Source organism: Chaetodon auriga, chromosome 8, assembly GCF_051107435.1.
Source record: "Chaetodon auriga isolate fChaAug3 chromosome 8, fChaAug3.hap1, whole genome shotgun sequence".
Lineage (NCBI taxonomy): Eukaryota > Metazoa > Chordata > Actinopteri > Chaetodontiformes > Chaetodontidae > Chaetodon > Chaetodon auriga.
Window position 1 is genome coordinate 23,707,379 of NC_135081.1, and position 20,961 is coordinate 23,728,339.

At 44.4% G+C, this 20,961-nt stretch overlaps 1 protein-coding gene across 5 annotated transcripts in view; it reads left to right on the forward strand.

The window, feature by feature from the left end:
• The window catches only part of map7d1a (MAP7 domain containing 1a), a 40,794-nt gene extending 20,964 nt beyond the window's left edge, over positions 1-19,830 (forward strand). For 2 of the 5 annotated variants that reach the window (XM_076736692.1, XM_076736694.1), the window contains 15 exons: positions 1,661-1,824; positions 2,059-2,170; positions 4,802-4,906; positions 6,242-6,364; positions 6,481-6,626; positions 6,965-7,095; positions 8,136-8,374; positions 9,517-9,772; positions 10,719-10,899; positions 11,591-11,695; positions 13,590-13,640; positions 13,730-13,790; positions 15,238-15,322; positions 15,719-15,957; positions 18,843-19,830. In XM_076736692.1, the coding sequence (XP_076592807.1) occupies positions 1,661-1,824; positions 2,059-2,170; positions 4,802-4,906; positions 6,242-6,364; positions 6,481-6,626; positions 6,965-7,095; positions 8,136-8,374; positions 9,517-9,772; positions 10,719-10,899; positions 11,591-11,695; positions 13,590-13,640; positions 13,730-13,790; positions 15,238-15,322; positions 15,719-15,957; positions 18,843-18,853 (2,009 nt within the window). In that variant the 3' untranslated portion in view covers positions 18,854-19,830. The remainder of the gene's footprint in view (positions 1-1,660; positions 1,825-2,058; positions 2,171-4,801; positions 4,907-6,241; positions 6,365-6,480; positions 6,627-6,964; positions 7,096-8,135; positions 8,375-9,516; positions 9,773-10,718; positions 10,900-11,590; positions 11,696-13,589; positions 13,641-13,729; positions 13,791-15,237; positions 15,323-15,718; positions 15,958-18,842) is intronic. The other 3 variants (XM_076736695.1, XM_076736696.1, XM_076736693.1) reach the window with 2 other exon arrangements.
• The last annotated feature ends 1,131 nt before the right edge of the window (positions 19,831-20,961 follow it).

Below are 20,961 nucleotides of genomic sequence, written 5' to 3' on the forward strand. Positions count from 1 at the left end.
GCACGCCAGATGGTACAGCTCTGATCTAATACTCTGTCAGACCTGGATAAAAGATGAGATCCTGCCCAAGCGTGTGTTTACAAGACCAGCTTAAAAGAGATCTTATCAACCCTGCCCAGCAGTATCACTAGTTTAGTAGTAAAAGGGGCACAATTAGAGAATCCCTGCACATCCGAGCTTGTATCTCATTGATTCCTTGTTATGTGAAAGTCTTGCATCAGGGAATTGGCCGCACAGAAGCTGCTCTCCTGCCTTGTCTGTCTTTGGTGGGATGGTATAAATACTTCATGTACCAGGTTAGAGCAGCACGCTGTCTATTATTTTTTAATGATCTTACTATAGTTGGTCCCAGCACTGCTTGTCAGCGCTGATCACTGTCAGCAGGGAGCTGTGGAATGTATTTTAAAGCAATGTCAAGGTTAAGATATTCAGAATTGGACATCTGTGTGTCACTTAAAGCCCCCGGCTGGAAAACCACTGGAACGCTTCTGTTGAATGAGTCAAATATTCAATCAGCGAGTGTCACACACTCTCACAGACTTGATTTGCCTGCTAAGAGTGGGTCCAGTCTTTTTACATATGAAGTCTGTGACCTAAAGGTTTCCCTTGTGAGGATGTGGGAATGTTATGGATGTGGATCTAATCTATCTAAGCAAGCCTGAAACATGGCACTTTCAGCAGTTGACTCCCCCCTCTGTTCTCATCACAGCACATTGGATGAATTATGAAGCAGTTTCCGTTGTAGTACAGGTCTGTATCACTGGAAGGTAAAGCCGTGGCTTCTCTCAAATCGAGGCCATCAAGTTGTGATGAGCTGAGATACGCACTGCAGCAGATATTTTCTCTGCCGCAAGGAGCTGGCAAGCGAGGCCTCGGTATAACTCAGCCTTTTGTCCCCCTCTCAGAGAAAAGCCGAAGTGTGTGCCTCCCAATAAATTTTAACCCCTCCAGCCTGCGGCATCTCTGCAATGATCCGTCACCATAATCTGAAACCCACAACCAGTTGCTTTTGTTGCATCAAGTGCTTTAGAGAACTAAGCTTCGCCTCTTTGCAGAGGCTGATTCTTCATGGAGGTTTTGCTTTGGAGTTGAAAGAAATATGGTGAGTTGTGTACACAGAGAGGCAGCTGCGAAAGGCTTCTTTACGCCCTCTTTGAATGGCCCAGGGACAAGGAGACGATTTCCATATCAAAGTGTGTGGTTTATTGAAGCTGACGTGGAGGCTTGATGCGATTAGTGTGGTATGAAAGTGTCACTTAAGAAGTACTGTATCTGTCCCGGCATTATGCGGTATTCTCTGAAGGAGTCAAGTAATTGAATTTATTTTTCCAAACACAAAGTACGAGTGAGGTGAAGGGCATCGTGTTTTATTCAAAGACGGCTTTAGATGTGAAGTAAACATTAGAGAGGGTTGACTTTTTGGATATTTCTTCAAGCTTCAAGCAGGATTTTCATTGAAAATCCCCTACCCATCAAAAGATGTGTCAAATAGTAGGTCTCAGCAGATATCACATTGCTCTTTTAAGTCAATACTGATAAAACTTTCAAAGAAAATGCAAACATTATTTTGAAAGGGCAGCGAAGAGAGCGAGGGCTGCTTTGTCCAAAGCTCCTTTGCTAAAGTGTTACTCTCTTGACCGTGTTTTCTGTCCCATCTCAGCTGCTAAAAAGACCCAGTGGCTGGAAAAGGAGGAGAAGGCACGGCAGCTGAGGGAGCAGCAGCTGGAGGAGCGCCGCAGGAAACTCGAGGAACAGCGGATTAAGGCGGAAAAGCGACGAGCCGCCCTGGAGGAGAGACAGAAACAGAAACTGGAGAAGAATAAAGTACGTTTGGACGAGCACACTGGCTATGTTAAAAATAACCTGTTCAACATGTGATGGTGTTGGACTTCTGCATTGATACCCAGAAGGGAAATTTTAACGCTCTTCCACTTGCAGGCCGGGTGTTTGAATCCAGGCTTTTCAGGTGGAGGACGCACCGTGCATCCCAGTGCTGCATATTGACTTTGTTGCATTGGGCATTTAAACAACTGATATCTGTTCCTGTATCCTTTCCAGGAGCGCTACGAGGCAGCCATCCATAGGTCAACCAAGAAGACGTGGGCAGAAATCCGCCAGCAAAGATGGTCCTGGGCCGGCGCGCTAAGCCAGAACTCCAGCCAGAAAGAAAGTGAGTACGCTGATTCAATCTTGATACACATCCTCCCTGAAATTAAACCCGCAGGACTCACTTTTTGTTATCCTGCTGGAATGTGGCATCAGTGCAATGTACACCCACTTTTAATGGCTATAGATTCTGTCTGTCTGTGAGGTTTTTATTCACCGTTATTGGCTCATGTTTCAGTGCCATTAACCAATTAAATCCATTAGAGGATTATTTTAGCACCAGTCTTCTTCATACAGCTCATTGTTTTCACTGAAAATCATTATTTTGGATGTATATATATTTTTTTATTTTAGTAGAAACACCTTTGAAATCAGAAGCAGACCTGACTCTGACACTATTTTCTTTCATTGACTGACAGCTGCCTGATGTCTTTGAAGGGACATTTGCCAGCTTTTGTCCAACCAACTGACCAAAACCCCCAAAATCTTGAACTGAAAAACAAGAAAACTTAACATTTGAGAAGCTAACACCAGCAGATGTTCTGTTCTTTGCTTGATAAATGCCTTGAAAAAATGAATCAGTTGTCAAAACTGAATTTTGATGAATTTAGGGAGAAGAAAGACGACGCAAATGGCCTCGTCACTTGTACCGTGTTTCATGCTCAGCGCTGGGGTTACATAAGACATTGGCAGGTGCACAGCCACAAATGTTGCCCAGGCAGATCTGGACTGCTCCAGAGGTTTTGTCTTGTCATATTTGATGTGTCTTCGCTGCATCAGTCACACTCCTCCACCTTAACACACCAATTCCTCTGACGTCTCAGCCACTGCAGCTCTGTGCTAGCAGGCTGTTTACACATTAGTTCGGGATCAATAGCCCTTGATCATGACCAGACTGTATTGATCGCACAAAGTCGAAGTGTATTCAGCTGCTTTATTGCAGCAGTTGCAGTAAGCAGCGTTCTATTGACGAGCCACAGTATGATGTCGAATGATGCCTCATTTTAACTGATAAGTGTCCTGACTGTCCAACAGCAGATCAGAGTCTGCATTGGCTGCAGAGGCAAGGTAAAACTTTAGAAATGGTGTTTTGACAACAGCTTGATGGATGCTTCTGTGCCATCCTCCCAACTTCAGGCTCTGAATCTGAAGAGTCCCGAGTCTATCTTATGTCGTGTAATCGCCTCTGCCATATGCCAGGGGAATTATTGACTCTCTAATCAATCTCTGCCTTCCCTCCTCCCTCACCAGCCTGTCAGATGATGGGAGTAAACAAGCGTAAACAGGGTGCAGTGGAAAGGCTGAGAGTTTGGGATGTCATTTAGGAAATACATAAAGTTCTCGTCCTGGCTTCTGTCAAGAAGGACACTGCCTTGCCCACTATTTGCAACCCTGATTAAAAAAAAAACCAAAACAATTATTTGCAAACGAACTGTGTTTACCAACAACGGCTTTAAGGATTATTCCTAAGCTCATGTAGTAATATCCCTTATCCAATCATGTGTTCACAAAGTGGTGAACCTCGCTCCATCCCTGCTTGTGAATGACTGAGCCTTTCAGGATGCCCCTTTCAGACCCAATCATGATGCTATCACCTGTTACCAATCAACCTGTTTACCTGTGGAATGATCCAAACAGGTGTTTTTGGAACTTGTTTGAATTGTGTTGCTGCATCAAATTCAGAATCAATGAAGTTGACGAGCTAAAGCATTAAATATATAGTCTTTGTACTGTTTTCAATTGAGCTCTATTTTAAAAAGGATTAGCAATGTTTTGGTACAGGCCTACTTTAATACGGTTCCTGTCGCCTGTCTGAATCATGTCTGGTGACGTTTGGATAAAGCGAGATAAAGAGTGTTCATTTGCTTGCAGTGTAGTAAACGGACTTGTATGCAGATGGTCTCAAGGATTCAAGGTTTTGCCCTTTTCTGAAGTCCTGGTTCACGTCATGAAATGAAATTCGTTTGTTTCTCAGCAGCCTCTTTCCATCACTGTTTGGTGGTCATGGTTGTTTTGAGTTGTCGCTTCTTGTTCATCAGTTCTGTTGGTAGCTTTACTAAGTGTGGTTGACATGTTTTTTGGTATTGGTATCATTGTGAAGTATGTATAAACCTACGTTGAAGTGGAATTTTGAGAACCTTAAAGGGTCATTTCACCCAAATTCCCCAAAAAAGCAAACTTATTTTCCCACTTAACTCAGTGGAGTTGAATGGAACTGGAGCTGTGCTCACAGCATTAAAAATGACATTTTAAATATTCATTGACTACAACATAATGTCCTGGTTACTCCGGATAATCCACAAACCTCACTGCTTGCAGTTTTCAGTGGGCTGAAATGCTAACAGTGCATTGTGTGGATTATCAAGAGTAATAGTGACACTGTGTCTGGAAAGAAACAATAAATCATTTCTGATGCCGGCCTGCTCACCCGAAGGCTCGCTGAGGCGAACATATGGCGTCCTGTGTGCGTGCTTGTACCGTAAAGCAGTGGATGTTGTTATACACACGGTCAGCGCACAGGAATCTGCTTTAATGGGGGTTGCTCACCTTACAAACACGTTCTTTTACAGCGTGTGGGTGTATGTTTGTAGAGGCATCATTCGAGCGTAACACATGACGCCACAGACGTTCCCATTCTCCCTCTCAACCATGTGACCTGTGTGAACATCTGTGTGGCGCTCTCTTGGCTTCTTAGGCAGATGCTCTGTGTCAACGGTCAACCTGCCCAAACACGTGGACTCTGTTATAAACAAGCGACTGTCCAAGTCCTCCGCCACGCTCTGGAACTCCCCCAGCAGAAGTAAGGCAACATCTGGAATGCCCCCTCCTCCCGTTTAACTGTGTCCATCACTCTGCCACCGCCAACACCTCTGAACCCGTCCATCATTGTCCTCTATTTTTTCAGTTCTTCCCCTCTCTGATTTCAGTCCCTCTCTTGTGCTTGATGGTTGACAGCTGACCCATTTCCATCTTCCAAAACCACTGAGTTCTTTTTTTTCCCCACCTCCTCAGAATTTGGGTGGGTGTTTAGTTTGACATGCTCTGCATGCCCGTATGTTAATGTGGGTTATGTACTGTGTTCATGTTTTGCTGTCTTTTTACTCTCCTTTGGTTGGTTCATTGTGTTGGTGCCATTTCATATGTTTGCACAGTTGATTGGATCCTTTTGTGCTCATTTTCATCATAACATACTGGAGAAGGGATGTCTTTTACTGTGTTGAATGCATTGCTGAGTGATGACATGGAGGTGGGTGTGGTTTAGAAATGACAAATATTTCTTTGAATCAGCCTTTCTCCATGCTTTGGATGAGTGCAGCTGGAAAGATAACCAGGTCACGGTGTACTCCGGCATACAGGGAGAAACTTCTGAGTTTGTAAAGTTAGTGAGTGATTCAGCATTTTTCAGGAGATAATGTATTCTGAAAACTCCCTCGGAGCAGGTACTGTTCCTGTGTGCTGCTGGAAAAAATAGAGAGGTAACAACTCTATCCCTCCTGTCGCTCTCGTCTCATCCAAACTCAATTACACACCCTGTCTGCGAATATTCACTGCAACACCGTCCACATGCTGCACCTTGAAGCCAAAAAGAAGGTGTCTCCCCCAAATAAATACTGATGAGTCTCCGCTCCTCTTCTTCTCTGCTTGTATGCTCAAGGCTGTGGTTATAAATAACTGACTCACTGTCTAGACGAGCTTTTCAAATAACTCTCTCTCTCCTGGGTGGTACCACGACAGCCCAAGGTTATAGGAGACACATTTACTAAGCTCATTTTCTGTCTCGTCTAATCTCAATGGGCGGCACTGAGGTGGGTTTTTGGGGTTTTGTGTATTTGATTGGGTCTTTGTGGCTTGCAGGCATGTGAGCCTTAACCTGAATCGCTGTTTCTTTAAATTTCCCTTTTTGTGACAAATTTTAGACTTTATTTTAATAGAGTCTGTGGGTAATGAAGGAGACAACTCTTCAAAGATTGATTTTCAGTGGGCTCAGCCTCCTCTAATACTTCAGGTTTAACCACATTTTGGGGATGATGTACTTACAGCAAAGTTCTGGTTCAAGTGAGGACATCGATTTAAGACATATCTTTGAAGTTAATAGAAAAACATACATTTATTGATCTGTTTCTCCGGCCTGCAGCCCGTAGCCTTGCACTGAGTCCATGGGAGAGCAGCATAGTCGACCGGCTGATGACGCCAACGCTGTCTTTCCTCGCTAGGAGCCGCAGTGCAGCAAGTGTCCTCAACAATAGCAAAGATGGTCGTAAGTTGAAAAAAAAAAAAGACGGATAAACAAGTTTGTGTCACAGTAAATCCATTAAATTACGCCGCCGTATGAGTGTCGACGAGCTTTAAATGTAGAATCACTTTCCTCCTCAGACTCTCCTCTCTGTCCCCGTTCGGCTTCAGCCAGTCCCCTCACCTTGTGCGCCCACCAGCCCCACCACCGCTGCTCCGACCGCTGGAGAGTGACGTCCAGCACACCCGACATCACCCAGCGCCAACACAGACGGAGCTCCACGCCTGTAAGTCTGCCTAATGAGCCTCTGCCCTGTCATCGTCTTCTCCGACACTCAATTGCAGCCACAGCCTTTGGACAGTTGCAGCAGGGTTAGACTTTATCAAGAGGAAGCTGTTCTCCAGAAGAAGAGCGTTGCCAAACAGCCATGAAATTCAGAACAGCTGAGTCTGTTTCTACGAACGCGTTTACCATTCACCCGAAACTGACTGAACATTTAATGGTGTTACTGTTGGACTGAACTGCTGCCAAGAAAGCAAGTCATGGCCCCTGACCAGACTTCCCCGTTTCCTGTACTTAATGTATAACAACCCAGAGCATATCTTGTCTTATTTTTTCATACAGATGGATAAAAACAAGAAAGAAAAGAAAGACAAGGAACGGGAGAATGAGAAGGAGAAGAGTGCCCTCGCTAAAGACAAGGTGCTTAAGAAGAGGCAGTCTCTACCCAGCATGAGACACAGGCCTGATCCAAGGTAAAGCATTTCCACTTCTCTTTATTTATCTCAGTTGTTTGTGTCATATTGGATGAGATCAAGTCAACAACAGCTTCCTCCTGACATGAACTGCAGTCACCTTCCTCTCCTTTGATTGAATGTAACTCTCAATTTCATACCCTATTCAAGAACGACAAAGGATTAATCCTTCTGTCAGTCAGTCAATCAGTTAATCAAGCAATCCTACGAGTGCTACATGTAATCACAGTTGAGCTGAAAGAATTAGCTGATTAATATGTCGGCTGATTAACAGGAAATGAATCAGACACTATTATGAAAATCAATCCACTGCTGCTCTTCTCTCTCGTTAATCAGATATCTATAACAACTGAACACAGTGAATATATGAATAGATATATATCTAAGTATGAAAGCTCCAACTAAAAAAGGCCCAACAAACCTCATCTAAGGCTTCTAATCTAAAGCCACTGTCCCAACTTCAAAGAAATATGACTTTACAGATGCTGAGAACCATTTGAATAATCAGACATATGATAATCTGATATTGGGACATTCACTCTGACCATGTTGTAAACCAAGTTAACCTCACATCCCCTCGACCCGCAGCTTGTTTCTGGTCAGCGGCTGGGTTAGCCAGAGCGACCGTGTTTACGTCTGCACGATAATGACCGCACATTTCATGCTCTGTTTGAGCCAAGGCTCCGAGTGAAAGATCCCAGGACGAGTGGTCACTTCCCCTCTTACCCCCAGGCTGCTGAAATACATGACGTCCATGACAGAAGGGATGGAATAGGAGAAAAGAGGTCTTTTGACTCAACAAAAAGGCAGCAAAGAGCTTGGCAGAGCTGTCAGAGCCGGAGGGAAAAAACTTCCTCTTCAGCATAATGGATGTTTCCCAAGTGTTGCATTGCCTGTGTGTAGCTGGGATGCACTTTAAGGCTGATGCAATGTTTGAGTGCTGAAGTCAGGTTTCTTCAGGACATGTGTCATTTCAGCCCAGGTCTGAGAGAATAATGTGGCCAACTTAGTGTGCGCTGACATCATTTTTTGTCTTTCAGTCCCAGTCCTTTATCAAGACAACGGCCGTCGTCCCCGGCCACGCCTAAGGGCAGAACCGCCTCTCCCAGCCCCGCTGCCTCTCCGAAGCCTTCATCCACACGTGGAAGCCCGTCGACTCCTAAAGGTCGGCCCAAAAGAGCCAGGACCCCGGCCAGGATAGACCACCGTACCTCCTCCCCTGCCCCCCTTGAAAGAGTGAAGGAGCCCCGCAGGCCCGCCACACCCGAGGAGAGAAAGAGTGAGTGCAGAAAAGTTTGGATGGTGATTATTTCTGACTGGGCTGCACTGAAAAGGTCAATGAGCATCAGTCTAGAGTTGCTGTTCATTATACTTTTCCATTGCAGAAACACTCAGGAACTAAAGTTTCGTTTTGACTGGAAGTAGCAGGGACAAAATGTAGTTCCTGTTTGGAGGTCTCTACTCTGAAGGCAGTAAAAATGTAGCTCAGTTTGTCCAAGTCATTATCGTTACAAATCTGAGCCACAACAGCGACAACATTAACTATATTTAGCCTTTTTTCTGGAGCATGAAGTGCAAAAGTTCATGCATGACATTGGAAATAGTAGTTTGTCAAAAAGTCTTAATTCAAGATCCACTTTACTAGTTCTTTCCGGAGCTTTCATCCTCATCTCGTTAGCTTCAGCAGCAGACACAGAGAGGATGCTACCGTGGTTGACCACCTACTATCAAGTGTTCATAATCATGTGTTGACCACTGAGCGACCTCAAGTAAAAATTATTCTGGATTTCTTCTGTAGAAGAGTATACGGCTCAATAATCTGCCTTTTGTTGCAATTTCTCATCTCCGCAGCGATCAACTGTCCTGTTTGCCCAACACTATGATACAACACATCTGGATTTAGCTTCCCTCCAAAACTGAGTCATACTGTACTATTTTTTTTTTATTAATTATTATTCCCAAAGAGTTCTTCTGTCTGACTTGGTCTCTTCTTGGCCAGAAGAATGGACAAAATGGAAAAAGTGAACAAGCCTGGAAAGTCTGTAAGAAGCAACAGACAGAGATTACCATCAGGCTAAATTAACCATGAAAACAAAGGGAATGTAGTTAGTGAGCCACACACAGCTCCACGGCCTGTGTCTGCTCACACACAGCACTAAGAGGCTGCACTAATCAGCCTTAATTATGTAATTACCAAGTTCTTAGGCTGAAGCCACGGCTGTTTATAATTTGCAGTTGCTGGGGACAGAATGTTTCACAGTGCATGTGAAGAGAAAACGCTGCGGTTGAATGTGTCGTTAATAATGATCCTCAGACGGGGCGTTCAAACTCGTTATTTGTGGGGAAGCATAAATAATTGTATAAAAGCACAAGATCACTGTGTTATTGTCTCTTGTTTGACACATGTTTTCCCTGCTTTAGGCTCCCCTGTGGTTCCTGCCATCCATGTGTCCTCCACCGCTGCATCAAGCACCCCAGTTACAACCACTGCAGCCCCCCCCTCACCTGAGCCGGCCCATTCAGCTCCGTCACCTGCGCCCTCTCCATCAGCCAAGCCCATGGCGGGCACCAATGACCCGGAGGAGGCGGCTCGCATCCTGGCAGAGAAACGCCGGCAGGCCCGAGAGCAGAGGGAGAGGGAGGAGCAGGAGCGCCGCGAGCAGGAGGAGAAGGAGAGGTCAGAGGGTTTGGAGTTTAATGGTTATTTCAAACGGTACAATTTGGAAGATGAGGCCACAATGTCAGTTTCAAATGTTAAATAAAGTAACATTATGCTAGCTGCATCCCATGCAGTCTTCTACCACTTTGTACCTCAAGAGGTGATTGTCCAATAGTATAACCAAAACCGTCCCATCGTTCCACTGTTACAACAACCACCAACTCCTGTCAGCTAATAGGTCTGCTAGCTGCATGGCTAACTGAGCTAACTATGTAATGGCAGCTCATAGCTACAGCAAGGAGTATAATGAGCAGCAGTTAGTGGTTACTCTGGTGACATGTGTGGAGGAACCATTGACAGATGGCTAATTCTTACACATTATACCTCTAACTACCCATTACTTTCTTTTTTATCCCTGTCAGCCTTCTCAAGAATTGTACAGAAGGTCACAAAGGAGACTAGATGAACCCTTATTAAATTATCATTACATTATTAAAAGTCACATTTGCAATGTCACCCTCGGCCATTTGAACAAATGCTGAAGTATAGCATGGGTTGTCTAGAATATTGTGCTATCGCTGGTTTTATGCTGCAAAACAAACATCACTGAGGACATTAAGCTAGTTCTCATGTAATAAATGAAAAAGAAATGCGTAAAACTGAACAGGATTGCATTATCAAAGTACATGCATGTCTGAATGAGATGTCATTCTGCTCTGGCCGTGGTGTGTTTTAGCATTCAGGCAGCCTGCTTGTGATCTCTTGTTGGCACTCATACTTCTAATTGTTTCCATTTCCTTAAATAGTTTGCTTTCTCATTGCTCGTGCAGCTCAGCAGAAATAGCAGAAATGACAGAGGAAATGTCCTGTCACTAGAATTATTTCAGTTATTTACCGCATCGAGTTTCTGGCACATGATTTTGTGGAAAATGCTTATCCTCAGACTTATGCCCAATCTCTTTAGGATCCTGAGAGAGGAGCGAATCGCAAGGGAGGCGGAGGAAAGGCAACGCAGGGAGGAGGAGGCCCGCGCCATGGCTGAGGAGCAGCGGCGGAGGGACGAAGCCCAGCGCCTGCAGGACGAGAAGGAGGCTCAAGAGAGAGCCAAAGCCGAGCAGGAGGAGAACCTACGCCTTCAGAAACAGGTACGCTCACTGCCACCAGCCAGCATGCAGGGAAGGCACCTGACGTGGAAGTGAGGGTGGGTGTTAATGTGGTGCAGTGGATGGGTCTGATTATTCCCAGGCACCACAAACCTTTACACTCTCCTATCTCTGCAGTTTTTCAGTGTCACTTGTTTACTGTTTGAGCTCAGCTGCTCACCTCACACTGACCTTTTCTGGTAACATCCAAAACCACAGTCCAGTGTTCCTGACATCGCTTGGATGTTCTTGCCCTGACGCTTGATTAGTAGGAACAGGTTTCCGATAAATGTGGAAATGTTGCTATTCATTACAGTATTTGTTTATCTGCAGACCCCTAACCTGATCAGCTCTTATCTCTGTGAACTGTCTGTTGACCGGCGCTTACGCTTTGCCACCCCCTCGTGGTCATTCACAGAAGTGGCATTTGTGGTTAAACACGAGCCAATATAATTATGCAAATTCTGAAGTATTGTATTTCGCTTTGAATGATCCTCATGAGGCCGTAAATGTTGAAAATAGATCGTTTTGGCTCAAAGGTACAGGAAAATATCCCTTTTGTGGCTGTAAACAATAATTGCAGAGAGCAACCACACCCCTGTTACGTAAAAGGCATGTTATTTTGGCTGAGTTTTTTTTCCCCCTTCTGCCGGCATTAAAACTGTGGTTGGATTCTCGCCTGCGTGTGTTTCAGAAAGAAGAGGCTGAGGCTAAAGCCCGGGAGGAGGCGGAGAAGCAGCGTCTGGAGAGGGAGAAGCACTTCCAGAAGGAGGAGCAGGAGAGGCTGGAGAGGAAAAGGGTAGGGCAAACATCTGTCCAAGCATCATTGTCCTTTCAGCTTTTAAAGTCACCCATTTCACAACAGAAGTCTTAATGGACCATAAAGAGGATTTTCTGGAAATCCATTCATAGATGTTCTGGGCGTCTGCTCTCAACTGCGTACACCTCAGAGATGCCCGTTCTGTACTGACTTTATAATAAGCTCTCATCGCTCACTGGAGGTTTTACATTCTGGGGTACGCTCACTCTGTGGTCTGCGTTTTGACATGACAAAAGCAGGCTTGACAGTCGAGGCCCTGAAACCAAGATGAATGATGTTTTTGGCTTATCCTGGATTGGCTGTCTTCATGCCACCATTTAATAGAGCTTAGGCTGTGTGTGAGCATGAAGCTATATATAAACACTAATAATAATGGAGACCTGGCTGTGCCAGTCATCTGTGTGTAGATTTGTGTAGATCTCTGCACATGTGTGCTGATATGTGTGTGTGTGTGACAATAGCCATCTACTCATGTACACCACCCACATGTTCATTAAGCTCACGCCTCTGTATGCTAGCTAAGCATTTCTTCCCCTCTTCTCATCTTTTCTCCATGTGTTAAAGGCTCTTATCTAAGCATGCCAGGCCTGCCTCCTTGCTGGAATTAGCCCACAAGAACAGCATGTCCTATTCCCCAAAGACTCACCGCTTAGTCACAGCATACAACACACGGGTACTAGTCTGATTCACCGGATGTAGCCTGTGGGTATGAGCCTGCCATTGGCCGCCCTTTCTGCTATCTGCATGTTACCGTTCTCAAAATCCCCATCGCAATGGAAAACAACAATAACCTCCGAGCTGGCAACCTACACGTTGATCTATGCTGAAAGTGCAAAGTTACTCTAACCTGGTCGCTAACAGTGAGAACGTAAACAAGCTAGCAGCCGTTATCTTTTCTTTTGCAAGGATTTAGCCATTTTAATGCCAGGGTTCACCTTCCCACATGCAAATTTTCAAGACACTTGTGACTGGTTTAAAGAAATACAACCAAGCCAGTATGATAATAGGTACAGCTGACCTTTGAGGAGATAGGTCTGGCTATGTGAGACTCAGCTGTTTACACTGGCTTCTACCAAAACTGACTAGCCCACCGTTATTATCACCTCAACAAAGAGAAGTTTGTGGTCAGTAAGCACAGGTTAAAAGACTCCTGAGGGGCGACACAGCTGTGTAGTAGACAAACAATAATCTTCAGTCCTGAGACAGAAGTTCTGCAGCCAAACCAGAGGCCAAAGCCATGAGTGTGTGAGCTGTCCGTGAATAATCTTGGATCTTCCAAACGCTTCGCTTTTATGAGTGACAGCTGCAGTTACAGTCCCACTATCTCAGGATAGCTGTGTCCTCAGATGAAGGTCGCATCTTGTATCCAACATCTTCATTCTGTGCATGAAAATTAGCCACACAGAATGGTTTGTATTTTAGTACAGTACAGACTGATCGTCTCTCCTCGATCATACTGTTAACTGTTCGACCGTCCTACGCTGGTGTTCCAGCTGAATACACAAGTGCTGCTTCATCATTATTCACACAGCCCTCCACCTGGAGACATAATGGCCTCAGTTTGACTCTGTGCATTCACTTCAAACAAAATGGACAGGATACAAGACACAGGAAATTTTTTTTTTTACTGGTGAAGCAAAATGTGAAACCTCAGTTTCTAGAAAAACAAGGTGTGTGGGCTCAGTCCAGCCCACTCAACCAAACCCTACCAGAGTTAAACAGTGCAGTTTTTTTGTGAATGATGCATTAATAACATCCACATTTGATTGGTGTTTTGAAAACTGAGTCCTTTATTTCTTAACTTTCTAAACACATCTGCCCTGATCACTCACTGTCTTGGCATTCCTTGTCTTATTCCTCTTTCTCTTCTCAGCGTCTGGATGAAATCATGAAGAGGACACGTAAGACAGATGGAGGCGACAAGGTACATCTGCTCTTCAGTTTAACCGAAACAATGAGCCAAACTGTAACTGTCCGGTTGAAAATGACTGAAAACATTTCCCATGTTCGCAGAAAGAGACAAAGCCCTCCCCTGTTGCACACGTCAATGACAAAGAGGCAGAGAGCAGCAAAGGTAAGCGGAACAGCAGTCTGAGCGAGGCTGCCTTTCACTAAACATCCTCAAGTGATGCAGGAAAATCATTACACGCGACAAGCCTTTAATCTGCAGGAATCGTTTAGGGTAATTGTCTTAATTGATCTCCTGTTAATGTGTTATCTGTGGAGGGAGTTAAAACAAAGTGGATACTGTGTGACCAGCTGTTTTCAGGAATCCACATAGAAGTGGATTTCTAACTCTTCCTGCTTCACTTAGCAACCACATGAACTACATAGTAGACAGTATCTGCCTCATGTTATGGGACATAAACTCGGGTTACGTATCCCACCTTTAGGCTGACGCTGCACCATCGCTCCTTTACTTCTTATACCTCTTCCATATGTTTGAATAAATGAAACCATGGGGTATTTGTTGTACTCTTCTTCTCATTTCCCATGTGAGCCAGCTTCACAGCGAAGCACTTTGTATCAAAGGGTTATTAGATTATATTTCTGTCTCATATCCTGCACAGCTGCAGTTTGAGTTCTTCTTCTCTGTGCAATAGGACCCATGTGTGCTTACATGTTGTCCAAGCTCTGGGAACGCGGGAGTTAGAGAGGAAGAGTGGGCTCATGGCAACAGCCTGCAGCAGTTATCGGACATTTACAGAAGAAATAATATAAGGATTCATGTGATGTTGCAGAGGCCTTAGTCGTATCCACTATTCCTACAGCTTCTTAGTATGGGGAAATTCTGTTCTTAACACAAGAACTGTATATTAAGAAGCATCTAAGCTTCCACGTCACATACAGTAGATGAGTAAGATGAAGGGGGATCAATGTGGAGAAAGGCTGTTTGTGGAAAAGTTCTCAGATGCAGGAAGACATTAGCCAGCCACTGATGTGGTTGGAGGCCTGGCAGGCATGACTCCATTCTAGTCAGAGGAGTGGAGAGCTGTCTCGACCACAGCCGTGTCCTCAGCAGAGCTGAGTTAGGAGGATCTGGACTAGGAAAGATGCCCCAGGAAATCTGGCTTTCCTGCCTATCAAATTTAGCGTGACACACTTCATAAGGATGACGTTAATTTATCCCTGATTGATTCCCATAGCGAAATTCATTTTTTGCATTAACCCATGCTGTGTTAGGAACAGTGGGCGGCCACAGGGCAGCACCCGGGGACCCACTCCAGTTCTAGCCCAGTGGACGGGAGAATTAAACTAACATACATGTTTTTAATGGAAACTGGAGCACCAGACAAAATGTGAAAGGCCTCACACTGGCCGGGAATCCAGCACAGAGGGCAGCGCTGTGAGGTGACAGTGCTAACCACTGAGCCACCGCGCTGCTGTTACACCATTAATGGTGTTTGTCACCCTGTGGTCGAGCATGCACTGCAGGGTAAGGTTGGATGCCGAACAATGCGATCATGTTGGTGTGCATGGTTTACACTGGATAAACGGCTGTTTTATTTTGTTTCCTCCAGCATCTGCTGAATATCAGCCAAAGCCAGAGGTCAACCTGCAGCCCAACAACATGACGGAAAATGGACAGGTCAATGTCAAAGAAAGGTAAACATAATGCTCCTTTTTTTTTTTTTTTTTAACATCGATAATTTAGTTTAATTTGATAGTTTCTTTGTGCTCATATCGATGCAGGACCACCATGAACAGTGTAAGACTTGTGTGCCAGAAAAATAAACCGGGAGTTGAGTGTTATTGTTATAAACCTCAACTGAAAACACAAGCAGCCACACGATTCAGACCCGCAGTAAACAGTTTCAATACTGGGGGAATGATTTGGTTTCTTGAAATGTTTTTTTTTTAATTTGAACACATTTCTTTGTTTCTTGGGGTAGATTTTAACAGACTCCTTTAATTGGACGGCAGTGAGGTGACTCATTGTTGAATGACTCACTCTGACCCGTCATAACTATAACCATATTCTGCTCTGTCTCCCCTCCCCAGCAGCCCCTCGGTCCAAGTGGTCAATGGGGTCCAGCCAGTGAGACATGAAAACGGTCTGTCCACTAAAGGAGACACTGCCCACTTCGGAGACATCATCCATCTCGCCAATCACGGCAACACCACCAACGGAGCACGGGATAAGACTGAGACCACCATGGCCACCGAGCCGATCCTCGCGTTTGAAAGCGAGGATTCGTTCATGAAGAAGGCGGGCCCCATGAAGCCTCAGCATGTTGCAGGTACACAATGCAAGCAGGATGTCAAAGGCTAAAGTAAGCTAACAGTGAAAGCATAAAGGTGGTCGCAGAAAGGAAAGATAAAAACTATGAATCATACCAACGAGTTCAAGCAGTGAGTTCCACAAGAGGCGAGCAGATGTGGAAAAGGTCTGCTCAGTCCTTCTAATGATAGGAGGTGGTGGAACGAGCAGGAGACTCCACTCTCACGCCTGTGCAGTAAATATGAAGCTGCAGCCAGCAGTTGATTAACCGAGCTTAGCATAAAGACTGGAAGCAGGGGGAAATAGCTAGACTGCCAGCACTTTTAATGCTCACTGTTCCACACATTAGACCTTGTTTGTTTAATCCAAACAAAAACAGAAATGTAAAAATGACAAGTTGTGGGTTTACAGGGGAGATATGTGCTGGAACAATGTGTTGCCCGGGCAGGACTTCAGGAAGCCACTGCATCCGAGAGAGATAGCTCCAGCACATAACTCCCTGTAAAACAACAACATTTTTTTTATTTGTGGTTCAAACAAATAAGATGTGGTGTGTTAAGTCAGATTTAGAGGTGCTGGCCAGTGGATTTTTTACCCCAGGCAACCCCTGCTGTCAGTCTTTATGCTAAGCTAAGCAGCTGTTTTTGTTTATGTTTATGTTTGAGTATCAGTTTTCTCACCTTACTTATGGCAAAAACACTCATCTCCCATAATAGCAATGTACTTTGAAACAAAATGTGTGTTTATCCTCAACTCAAAGCAGACCAGAGACTCTCTTGTTATTAGCTAAAAATCTAGATGAAGCATTGTGGATGACCTGGAGGAACATCACTGAGCTGTGAATGACATGCTTTTAGTAGTCTCTAAAGAAATGAAGACATGCTGTTCTCAAGGTTGGTGTAGTTTAGAAAGGGTGTAATTTTGGCTATAATCCAATATTAGTAGCCAAACAGCCATATTTTGAGTGAAAGGGTCTGGTTAAGCCAGGACCGCCAGTTTTCCAGTTCGGTTTGTTTTCTCATCTGTTCCCAATAAAAAGTAGCAGCAGACAGAGCCGTGGTTTACTTGCAACAAGCTTGTGTGCTTACTTGTACTGATCTGGTTTTCCACTTGACCAAATTCACATTATCCAATAAAGACTGTAGTACAAGGTACCATAGTCAGGCAGGAAGCAGCCACGAACCTGAACCTGAACCTGAACTTGATCTAACATGCAGGTCATCACCCTGGTGAGAGCGAGTAACCCCTGAGGAGAGGATGGTGTGGCAGGGAGAATCCTCTTACACTCACAAAGGGGTGGAGATGGGATATGGAAGAAATAGTGTGGGGAAGGGCGAAGAGGAGCAGGGTATCTTTATACTGATGACAGCTTTTATTCAGCAGCCCCACTGACTCGGGCCCAGTGAGGAATTCTTAGAATGGCCAAGGCGATGAGGAGACTCTATCCACAAGTGCTTCACTGCCAGGGGTTAGAAACAGGACCCCGAAAGCAATTAAGCACCATATCACCCCGAGCTCAACCCCCTGCCAGTGGCAACGTCAGCAGCACCCTGCGTACTCCCTCTTGCTAAATTTTAACCTTCAACCGATAGCCGAAAACAAGCTAGCAGTTATAAATACTATGTAAAGCAAACAGAAGACGATTACCTTTGCCAGCCCTCTGACCTCTTGCGTGAAATCACAGTTTAATGAAGACCTCCTTCATCTTCCAACGCCTCCTGCTTTTAACTCAGTCATGTAAAATTTTTCACTCTTGTTAATGTGGACACTCGAGGCGCCTTCGACTTGGCATGGCATGCGTGATGAGGGCTACGATTGGGAGTATTGATATGCGAGACTGATTGAGTGTTACAATGTAATTTCATAGGGGATCAATTTATTTTGAGGCATGCCTCCAGGGTTTATTTGAATCATACTTGTTGAGAGTAGGGCCCTTCCTCAACTGACATGTGGCCTTGTCAGTCAGATAAGTCAGTGTTGCATCAATTACCAACTCATTTCACATGTTGGCTGCATTTGACCGTAAAACGTCTCTCACTTGAGTTGAGGCCTTTCCGTTACCCCTACGTACACAAGACAGTAAAGGTTTATGGGTTCATGCCTTCTGCAACATTGTCAACATCTTTTGCATTTAACATTGCCACCAGGCCAGAGGTTTACAGACACCAGCCATGTTTCCATCAACATTTTTTTCTGTGCATTTTGAAGAATTACTTGAGAAATGGTTGAAGGTGGAGGTGGTTTTTCAACTTGCAAGGCAGCTGAATTTTCGAGATCATGCAATCCGAGAATCCACGTTGCCTTCAAGTTCAAGTTCACGTTGCCTAGCGTCCGATGAGGAACTACTGGCAATAAGGGCAGCTGTTATTGTCTTTGGAAAACAATGGCGGCTCCTAAAGACGTTAGCATAGATGCTGCTGTAGCATCAGTTATATTAGAGAGTATGTATAGAGCATTTCTTCATTGAAAGAGGAGCAAAGGAAGCACTGAAGGCTTTTCTCCAGGGAAAAGATGTTTTCACTTGTCTTTGGCAAGAGTCCCACTACAACTTATGGTTCATTGATCTGTTACCCTGTGATAGATGTGTGAGAGATTAATGCACTAACATTCTTTATGTAAGCACATGAAACAAACAAACTTTTCTTTCACTGTTCAAGGTTCGACTTGCTTGCTTGATATCATGGTTTCCTGACTAGACGGTGCCTTCTATTGCTAATCTAAACAGCAGTAGAGGGAAACGAGCATTTATTTTCTTGAAATTCCGTTAAAATTTGATACAAGCCCAGCTCATGTCATTACTCAGATTAAAGACGTTGACTCTGCATTGTTTCGTCTGTTAGCATGTGTTGATGAATCCTCAGTGGCTGCTGACCCTTAACCCCTCGCCCTCTGCCTCCCTCACAGAGGTCCTGTGACATGTCCTAGTGTTGAAGTGCTCGTCGCCTCAGGCCACTGACCTTTGCCAGCCCCGTCAACGCTCGCACGGGGAGCCCTGTGACCTGTGCCAATCAACAACCTTTTCCTGAGCCTCTGAAAGCAAACATGCTTCTCTCTGAAGATGACGTGGGCCACGGAAGTTGACGACCAAGCATCAGGACACGAGCGAAAGACAAAACAGGATGAAAGGTGTTGCTACGTGCAACACAGGTGCATCAGTGTTAAAATTTGTAAAGATCTCTGTGGCGACGATTCCATGCACCTTAATACTCGACAGTATCATCCTTTGTACATTACAGTACAGCTGAGTAATTATTACAAGAAGCTGCAGTGTTTGTTTTCTTTGTTCTTTAGTTATTTAACTGAAAGAGAAATATAAAAGACTGGGTACATTTTTGTGAATAATGTAAATTAACTTTGTGTGACGGACAAAGGAGGGGTGGGTCTGTGAATTAAAGCTGTATGAAAGGGATTCATTTTAAGCTACTTTGCTCTAAGTAGACCTTCTAAGTGAAAGCCAGGTAGTACACGCCCTGGTCTGTATAAAGCTACCTGTGACAGTTTTTGTAAAGATCAACTGAGAAATCTGGAAGGAGATTTGAAATGTACGTTCAAATGCAACAGCTTCTTACTGTGTGAACACGCCGTCTGTCTCAGCTTTGATTGATTGTACGCAGAACTGGATGTAATGAGTGTGCAACCTTAATGATTAAGAAACCAGACGTTATCCACGGTCACATCCCTAAAACTAGGGATTTGCTCCACTATATTACAGTTAAAGCTGTTTTTATTTCACATGTGCAAGCATGGCTCAGTTTTTCCTCATTTGCATCGAGATGCCGTGGACTCATCTGTGTTTGAAATGCCGGTGCGTGTATATGCTATAATTATTTTGATGTGCGTTACAAGGTCAGTGGGAGCATCTTAAGTCTTATTAAAGACGAGCTGTCCAGTCTGTGGTCTTTTCATCTGTTTGTCATAAATAACAGCAGGTTTCGATGAATTCTGACATTATTTGTGGGAAGAGCAAAGATGTTGCAAATGTTTTGATTTCAGTGCTGAAGATTCTCACGTTCATCATCTAAACCAGGCATAGAGGTTGATCATCATTTGTTATTAATTTGACAGTTTTCAAACGTTTTGTTCTTTGGCTTGTTTATTCCTGAGGCTCAAATGTATTTTGACTTTCAAGGGGAAATACCATTTCCCACTGAGAGTCACAGCAGACAGAGTGCACGCTAACCACAGGAACACAGAATTAGGATGGTACCAGAGGGCCTTACAGTTGATATGTACAAGGCATGTGGGTTGGCTCAGCTGTCCATTTCAGTTTGGGTCTCCTTTTACAAAATCCCCACAGGGGGTACATGCCGCTCTATCTGCTACCCCATTTCACTATATTCAGGTAGCCAGTGGGAGGCCTGGCACAATGTTTCCAGCCTTCTAGGCAGCTGAAGTGCGTTACTGTCATGATTTGTCACCCTCTGTCAAACGTGAAGACACGCCACACAGATCATCATGTAGAACTTATGTGGTTTAAATGACTAGTATACTCGCTTGTGAAATACAACTGCAGTGGAGCCCCTGCAGAGCGAGGGACTGCAGTTTGTTAACTTGAACCTGTGATGCGCAGATGAGCTTTTTACATCCCAGTGGGCTTCACAATATTTGATAAGCATGCAGTGGAAAGCTCGAGCAATGCATCCAAACTCTATTTTAACCGACTTGTAGACGGACGGTTTCAAAGTGAAACAGAAACCCAAAGATGGAAAAGATGAAACGAGCTATGATTCATTGTTAAGGAGACCTAACATGCATATGACCAAGATTTAAATAAAGTGAGGGCTGTTTTTTTTTAACATAATGAAACATGGCAGTTTTCGTTCCAATCAGTGCTCAGTGTGTGTAAACAGTATTCCTCCGAATGGTTCTTCAATCAGACTCCAGCTTGATTTACTGCATCACGTCTTTGATTTTTTTTTACGTAACATACACAAAGAAGGATTAGGAAACAAAAAGTGTACATTTTATAACACAATTTCACTACTTCAACATGCAGCAGCTGTCCATGAGTCTGCTCTGAAAA